At 34.5% G+C, this 8,670-nt stretch overlaps 1 protein-coding gene across 6 annotated transcripts; it reads left to right on the forward strand.

Annotated features, from left to right (window-relative positions):
- The first annotated feature begins 436 nt into the window (after positions 1-436).
- Positions 437-6,427, forward strand: LOC129288396 (mediator of RNA polymerase II transcription subunit 15a-like). 6 transcript variants are annotated; one of them, XM_054924938.1, is made up of 9 exons: positions 437-825; positions 1,276-1,390; positions 2,480-2,588; positions 2,724-2,754; positions 3,403-3,431; positions 3,704-3,778; positions 4,894-5,220; positions 5,531-5,605; positions 6,031-6,427. In XM_054924938.1, the coding sequence occupies exons 2-9, from the start codon at positions 1,326-1,328 to the stop codon at positions 6,280-6,282; spliced, it is 963 nt and encodes a 320-aa protein (XP_054780913.1). In that variant the 5' UTR covers positions 437-825; positions 1,276-1,325; the 3' UTR covers positions 6,283-6,427. The 6 variants fall into 6 exon arrangements, with proteins under 6 accessions (XP_054780913.1, XP_054780912.1, XP_054780910.1 ...); XM_054924937.1 differs by having other exon boundaries at positions 438-813; positions 1,285-1,390; positions 2,709-2,754; XM_054924935.1 differs by having other exon boundaries at positions 439-825; positions 2,709-2,754.
- Positions 6,428-8,670: the final 2,243 nt, after the last annotated feature.

The following is an 8,670-nucleotide window of genomic DNA, read 5'->3' on the forward strand; positions in this document are numbered from 1 at the left end:
GGTAGCAGTGAGGGGTCATTGTTATTGTTGTTGTGAGAGAGAAGGGTGGAGAATTCTGGTTAGAAGTGAGTGTTGACTATGAAATTGGATTTAGGGGAGGTGGGTGTGGAGGAGAGGGTTTGCATTGGAAAGAAAAAGGAGAAGACTAAAGGAGGGACGATGATGCTATCACAAAGAGGGAGAGGAGGAGAGAGAGCATTCGCACCGGTAATCCATCAATAAATTTTCTTGGCCTCACATTTTGCCACATTACCAAATAATGGGAGAGTTCATGATTTACTAATAAAAGGGCATTTTTGGTTTCTGAGAAATTAATTCAGAAGAAAATTATTACACTTAAAAATATAAGGCATCCAATGCTTTTTAAAAAAAAGTATAAAAAAAAAGGAACTTGACACTATTTTTTACTGTCCACAGAACGCTGTGCATGGGAGTTTCTGGGGAAAATACGTTTGAAACGAAACGCGAACCAAACCGCCCATTTTATTCCCTTCCGTTTGAATGTCCATCCTCCCCCTCTCTTCAGTCTCAGGTGCACTGAACGGGTGACTACCTCATTCCGGAAAACAACAAACGGAATTGAAGATCAAACAGAATTAAGTTAAAGATTTTGGCGTTTTGTATTACTTTACTCGGCCTAACCCAAATCGCGGGGACGTGTCAGTTCGTGCCTCTGCAAGTATCATCTCGGGATTATTACCCTCTCACAAGTCACACCCCTCACTCTCATTCTCGCCCTCGCTTCGCTGCGTCTGCGTCTAGCTTTCTTTGCTTCAATCATCTGATCATATTCCATCGGCTTCTTTCCGCAGGGTAGCGTACTAGGTATCCATTAGTATTTTCAGAAAGTTCGTCGCTTTTCACTGAAATAATTGTCAGCTTTTTCATGAAAGAGGTGATTTTTAAAGAAGGGTTTTACGGGGATGCTCAATTTGAATAGAGGAATGGGACTGAATTATTCACTTTGCAAAAAAGGTTAATCAAATGGAATTCTAGGCCGTATCTCTATTGTCTATCAAATATCAGTAACAAATTATTTCATAATTGATTTGGCTGCATTCGAAATTGCATTGGTGTTTTTAGAGTATGAAGATAAAATGTATAATGATTCGTGATGGCTGGTTTGGTTCTGTGGCAATCGGCGGAGGCAAAAAATAATTTCCATCGATTTCCTTTGTATTGACTTATCTACCTGTATCATCTCCGTCTATATATTTCCCTATAAAGTCTGAGTTGATTTCAATAATCTACTTTTGGGATCTGAGTTAATTTTAGATTTGATAGGTACCAACAATTGGAGACTTACACTAGGTGGAGCACAAGCTATGGATAAAACTGATTGGAGAGATGAATTGGAGCCTTACTCCCGCAAAAGATCTGTCAAACGAATGTAGGCCTAAATCTCTATTTTGTATTACTTCAACAATCTGAAGAGCTTTTGCTTTGGTGATGTAGTTGCTGTAAAATGGAAATGCTTCCATCAAACTTCCCATGTTCGTATAAAATTAAACTAATCATAAAATGTTCATTATTGGTGAAGGAGCTGTAGCAGACTCATGGTGACATTGTGCATGATTGGCAAAGTTGTAATGCTATTGCTCAATTCTCTGTTTGAATATGATAGTTTATAATTCGGAGTTACAATTAGATTCAGATCTTTCCAACTTCTTTTATGTGCTGATGTTCTTCATACATGAAGTTATGATCCATACTGAACATTAATGCTATATTATTGTGGTTTAGATCCATGCAATAACTTTGGCAAGCCAGTGTTACATGTACTTATTGCCATGGTGGGCAGGACATGTGCAAAACAAAGTCTGTTTAAGAATCTTTGTATCATTGTCACTACAGTATTGTCTATTTAGCATTGACGAATATGAATTTTGGGTTATGGAGGATTCGCTTGGGAAAAAGATTTGTTTTTGACATGTGTTTTTCATAGTCTAATATTTTCTTTTTATTTTGATATATTGATATTTAACCAGTGTACAAGTTCTTATTCTTTATTTTAAGTTCTGTTGCTAATGTGTTATTTAGTTCATCTCATCATATTCAGTGACCCATTGCCTGTATTTCTAGAGAGCTAAGCTTAATGAGTCATTTTTGTCACTTTCATTTTTTCTAGTTTTTTTGTGGTCATCTTTATGAGGTTATTGGATGAGGCCTTTTGGTTAGCAATATACCGGAAGGTTTGGTTGTTGATAAAATACAATGATGTTATGCAATCTATGTAGTGGACCTCACTTAGTAAGATAAGATTTGTTGTTATGAAAATATTGGTGATGATTAATATTTTTTAGGAAAGGAAAATTTGTCATTGGCAGTATCTATTTGTGTGATTTAAATCACAATATTTTTGGCATATCTTTCAAAATAAAACTTGAAAGAAAAGAGAAAATTGAACTGTATTATGTCCTCACTCCTCACGAGCTTAGTGAATTGTAAAAGAACTGTTTGTTTTCTTTTGATTTTGTAGAATGAATGCAATGAGGCAATATCACCATTTGGATGATGATGAACAGCATGAACTTGAAAAATTTTCACAACGTCTTGAGCAGAAGACTTTTGCTACTGCAACAAGCCAGGTATGCTCATATATCAAATCTTGAAATCATTATCATCATTTATGTTACCTATGTAGAGAATTTTAAATTTAGAAGACTGAAATGTAAGGAGGCGTCCCTTTTTTACATTACCAATTTCAGTTGGATTATTTGCAGCAAATAACTACAGAGGCAGTTTCAATGGAGAGTAAGTCTCTAAACTTGATGCTCATTTATATGGCATCAAATTCAGTAATTAGCCTATTTCAGATTTTGGTTGTTTGATTTTTCTTTATTTGTAAGTTGTCTGAACCCTGAATTTTTTTTTTTTTTTTTGTAGGTGCAAATAGTCTGCAATTAATGCAAGCCCTGCTTTTTCATGCAGTTGCATTTGTTCATGACAAAATATGATTTCTTGCTGTTGATTAGACTTTCATACATGAAACCTGCTTTTTTATTTTTCATTTATCTATAGGGAATATCAATTATGTGCACTATATATTTTATTTATTCAACTCGCTTGTTAAGCGATAAATGTGTAACTATGCTTGTGCAATGTTTTGTTAACTCAAGCTGGTGATACTATTCCATTGATTAAACAGAGGTTTGCTTTTTAGCCTGTAACTTTTTGGTAACTTACATTTATTGAAGTTCTATAGCGAGAAGCTTTGATTTTGCTATATTTCATAATTCATAAATTCATTTTTAGCAGTTGGTGGAACAATATCTCTGTGAGTTTCTTACAATTACCTTATCTGTTGTATTTCCTTTTAGATAAGCAAATGATGAGTGCTATTTTACTGTATTTATTTGAGCGATATGTACTGATATATGTTAAATATAATATCTGTTATAGGGAAAATGCAAGAAGAATTATTCCAAAAGGTAAACATCCCATTTTTTATCTCTTCTATTTCCTTATTAAAATTGGCAGGACGACATATAATTGTCAAATAAACTCAGAAGCAAGTATTTAAGAGCCCCTTGGTTGCTTTGTTGTTGATGAAAATTATGGACATTGTATAGAACTCGCATTTCTGACCATGTTCAATGCCAAGTCCAATGATTTGCAATCTCGACTTATTTTGTTGTGAAAGTGATCTAATTGCAAGGTTCAAATATCTTCATCTTATTATTGTGTTTATTTCAACTTACAGATACAAATGTTGAAGGAAATGCACTTGCCCGATTTGAATGACATGTACCAACGAATTGCATATGGACTTCAGGAGGTACGTTAGGTACTCAATTTTTAAAGTTAACAATGTTAATACCATCATGGATAAAGCTGTCTTTTTTCAACTTTTCCTTGTTATTATGGTCGTAGTAAATGACTTGTGAGTCTGGAGTAATACATGTGCTGTTCAGCCATATTAACAAGTGCCAAGCTTCATGAAACCACTTTATAGAATAGAAGATTTGGAAAGATTTAGCATAGAAAAATAAATACAGTTTTCATGTTTTTCTTATACGTTATTTTGGCAAGTGAATGAATGTTATTTACTTTTGCCTTGTGCTTCCTTCATGGGAAGGAAACCTTGCAGGCGGGCTTGGTTTATTTCCTTCATGGGAAGGAAATTTTGCACTACAAATAGCTTATAACTGCACATTTAGGGGAACCTTTTCTTTTTTTTTTTTAAAAAAAGAATGAAATATTACCCCCTCGTTCAGATTGTTACTCCCTGTCCTCCTTTGTTCTGTCTCTCCTCTACCCCATCATCTTTGTTCTGTCCCCCCCCCTCTCTCTATTTCTCTAACTCTCCCCATAAACCCCTCTATTCGCCTCAGTGGCAGTGTGTGTGAGTGTGTAATACATCAGTTTGCTCAGAAATGACGGAAGATTGGGAAAGATAAGAAAAAACTAGTTTTGTATTATGCCTTTTGTTTTGTGTTATTTTGGCAATTGACTAAATGTTATTTTAATGTTATTCGCTTCTGCTTTATTTTTCCTTCACGGGAAGGAAATCTTACTCTATAAATAGCTTATAACAGCTCACGTGAGTGAACTCTTTTTGGAAGAATGAAATATTAATGCCTTGCTCAGATAGTTACTCCCCCACCTCCCTGTCCTGTATTACTCCTTTTCTTCTCTCCATTTCTATAACTCTCCCCAATCCCCATAATCCCCTATGTTTGCACAAGTGGCAGTGTATGTGCGTGTTACATTGCCACTTTCTTTGAGTTTGCTTAAAACTTAATTCACGTAATTGTATTTAGCCTTGTTTCTACATGTCTGTCTGTCAGCTTGATTTGCTTTCCAAGTTGAAGATGATTTATATGCCAATGACTTTGCTTATAGCTTGTCAATATAACCATATTTGTCGTTGTATCTATATCACTCGATCAGCTCGACTCCCATCCACAACAAGCAGAGTCAGCAGACAAGCATGAAAAGCTGAAGATACTTAAAGCAATGCTTGAGGATTTTATACCGTTCCTACAGATTTCCAGGAGTAAGATTTCCCCTGCCTTCAAGGAAAAATTACTTTTCTATGAGAAGCAGATTATAAATTTTGTAAATAAACGTAGACCATGGATATTGTCACTGCCGCTTGGACAGGTTCCGCTGCATGCTATGCACTCCTTGCTTCTGCCACCATCCCGACCTACTCATGTGCAGTCTCATGAAAACCAAATAAACTCTGAAGGGCAATCCCAAGAAGCATACCAAAGGGTAAATACGCCATTTTTTATCACTTCTATCTTCTCAATGAAGTTGGCAGGAACAACAGAAAATATTCAAATAAACTGAAAAATTAAGTACTAAAGAGCCCCTTGATTGTTTTATTGTGAGCAATTTAGATAATAGTAGAAAAAATGAACATCTTTCATGGAGTATTTATATTCTCTTATCTAATACCATAAATTTGTCGTGTTCAATCTATATGCATTAATGTTAAGTTGAGTGAAACAGATCTGAGTGTATTGGAATTCTCTAGGTTTCAAATGTTTTCATATCCCATTCTGTTCATTTCAACTTCCAGATCCAAATGCTCAAGGAGATGTACTTGCCAGAATTGAATGAAATTCACCAGAGAATGGTTGATAAAATTGAGCAGGTATGTTAAGTACTTGGTTTTGGGACCAAACAATTTTAACACCACCCATAGATAAAGTATATTTTGAGTAGTACTGGCAAAATCAGCTAGCATCCGCTGGCTGGCCTATTTAGCTCCTTTTTTGCACAGACTGACTTAAAAATCAGCCTCTTTAAAAACATACCTAACCAGTCCTGGGTGAGCCAGTCCCCCAAAAAAAAAAAAAAAAAAAACGCTTCTGATATGGAAGAATGGCCAAGTGGGGTTTAGCCAATTCCCCTCTAATGGACTGATGCATTGGGCAACTTCTGTACATAAGGGTGTTCAAGAAAATTTCTGCAAAGCTCTTGAAACAGACCAAAGCCCTTAATTGGCAATGAGTTTACTTATAATTTATCCATTATTTAATATAATCGTATTTAACCTTGAACTTGTACCTCTTCCAGCTCGACTCCGATCCACAGCAGGTGGGGTCGGTTATGTGCAGAATGCTGAAGATGTTTAAAGCGGAGATGGAGCGTAGTGTAGCATTCTTACAGACTTCCAGGAGCAACATTTCTCCAAGCTTGGGGGAAGAACTACCTTCACATGAGAAGCAGATTATGACTTTTATTGATATGGGAAGGCTTGTTCCCGCCAGCTACAGAGCTTCTGTATTATCAAGTTCTGAAGCATCTAGCAGCAAAGCAGCACAGTAGCGTCTATTTTGAACTAATTATAAGATGAAATAATAAGGGCAAGTGGAATGAATCTACAATAAACTGGCATGTTTGATGTCATACTCTCTTGATCCAATAAGATTTATGATAAATTCGTGGATTCAATTTTGCCTACGGGTAGTTATTTTAGTTTCCAATATTCCATACCTGGAATCAACTTGATTTGATTTTAAATTGAAAATTATATTTTTCCAAAGTTTTGTAATTAAAAAATTAATGTTTTTTATGTTTATAAGTCAATTTTTTATATTTACAACTAAAATATCTTATATTTACAAGTAAATTTTCATAGTTTTTATGTTGTAAATTTTGACAGTTGGCTCATAATTTCTGGAGGAATATGTAAATATAAGAAATTGACTGGTAAATCAATCAATTTGTAAATTTTAAATAACTAATGCAAAAATTATGGAGATTCACTCATAAATCTAAGAAACTTGACTCGTAAATGTAAAAAATTGATTTATAAATATAAACATATTAATATTTTAATAAAAAATTTAAAAATATAGTTTTTCATCGGCTGCAACACTCAACCAAATGTTTGTTCAAAAAAGAAGAATCAGCATCAAATATTTATCCTCTTTCTTGTTTCAAGTTGCCAAAAAAAAAAAAAATTACAATTTAATCGATGCCAAATTATCTGATTTTTGTTTGGGGTTTTGACAAAGACAAGAAGAAAATTCATCTTGCCAAAAGAGATCTTTTCACTCCTATGTAAAATGAAGGTCTTGGCATTAGAGATACTCATAAGATCAATATGGCATTGCTTGCTAAGCAAATTTGGAGAATTTTGCCTTCTAAGCAAGATTCTGTGCTTGGTAATACATTGAAGATTAAGTACGTTGACTCTCCTGGTCAATTTAAGCTTAAGAAACCTTATAACTCTTCTTGGTTTTGGAAATGCATCTTAGAGTCTAAGAACATTATACTATTCCATTTAAAGTGGTAGGTAGGTAATGGTTCTGGTATTCCTATTGATTATGAGCTTTGGTGGAAGCCGGTCAACATCGGTCTTTCCCATGGACACAATGTTAAGATGGTCTTTGATTTGCTAATTCCTAGTCCCTCAGCTTTGTCATCAATCTCTTGGAATAGACCTTTAATTTCTCAATTATATAGTAGTAATATTGCTCAAGGGATCTTGAAAATTCCTTTGCCTCTATGCAACATTGATAAATTGATCTGGTCAAGTAATTCAAACGGCTCTTGTAGCATCATATTTTTTATTAGGAACTAATTTGTGGAATTATTGAGGAAATTAAATAGAGAAAATTTATAATTGAGGTTTGACTTGGGAAATAAGTTGTGTCTGAGGATAATTGAGGTTTATTGGTAGTTTCAGCATTTAATCATGGGTTGAAATGGGCCTAAAGACATGCATGGAGGTTAGATAGGGTTAAATTTAGGTATTAGGATGGATTGAGTCCAACTAGTGGGCTGTAATTGAAGTGCAATGTTTCTGTGTTATGTGCTATGGAGCGTAGTGTGCTTGTCACGGTGCATGGTACAAAAATTTGATATATCTATTTGTTATCCTGACAGATGTGAGAGAGGGAGAGTTGGAGGGTTTCTAGGAAATTTTTCTAGAACTCTACTATGATTTCAAAGCTCCAACCCTAAGGCATGTTCTTAGGTGCAAAATAACTAAGGTAAGCTTAATCTTCATTCTATCTTCTACTATCCTCTTTTCAAGGGTTTAATCAGTGTTTATTGTTACGGCTCCATTTTTATAGGTACCCAGCACTCAAAGTCAAATTTAAGATGTTGTTTGAGATTAAATGAAGGTTGTTTAGGTAGTTTTGATGTTGTTTGTGGCTATAAAATGATTAAATCCATAAAACTAGACTTAGAAGTGACACTTGGATGATGATTTTCAAATTTAGAGGTTAAATCTGTGAATAAGGAGTGTAATGAGAATTAATGAGGCTAACTATGATGATGGAAGTTTATGGGAAGTGTTTGGGTTAAGGAGATTAATTAACCTAACCCTAAGATTAGTGTGTAATTATTGTTTAAGAATTACGATTGGTCATAATTATAGTGTATTAATGATGATTAGCATTTTATGTTGTGTAGAATATGGTGTTGACACTATAGAGGATGGTCATTTGCATGTTTGAGAAATTTTACTTGCAAGGAGTGAACGTAATCACTCTAACTCTTTGTGTATAGTTGGGAGTTTGTGTATTAAACCAAATTATCATGTAATATGCTCTCATTAGGCCCAATAGGTGGCACATGTGTAATATCCTCCTCCTTCCAAATCATGATTAACTCCAAATCTCAATTAATAAGGAGATTAGATTAAGATAATTAACATAAGACCACGTTACAAATGGTGGAAAAGTTAAGATCCCAAGTTTA

Source organism: Prosopis cineraria, unplaced genomic scaffold (assembly GCF_029017545.1).
Source record: "Prosopis cineraria cultivar Desert tree isolate PC_DT_omini unplaced genomic scaffold, ASM2901754v1 PC12, whole genome shotgun sequence".
NCBI classification, from domain to species: domain Eukaryota; kingdom Viridiplantae; phylum Streptophyta; class Magnoliopsida; order Fabales; family Fabaceae; genus Prosopis; species Prosopis cineraria.

Coding starts and splice junctions, on each gene's coding strand:
- LOC129288396 (XM_054924937.1), top strand. CDS start 1,326: ATGGATAAAACTGATTGGAGAGATGAATTGGAGCCTTACTCCCGCAAA. Junction 1,391..2,479: donor AAAAGATCTGTCAAACGAAT/GTAGGCCTAAAT, acceptor TTGATTTTGTAG/AATGAATGCAATGAGGCAAT. Junction 2,589..2,708: donor TTGCTACTGCAACAAGCCAG/GTATGCTCATAT, acceptor TACCAATTTCAG/TTGGATTATTTGCAGCAAAT.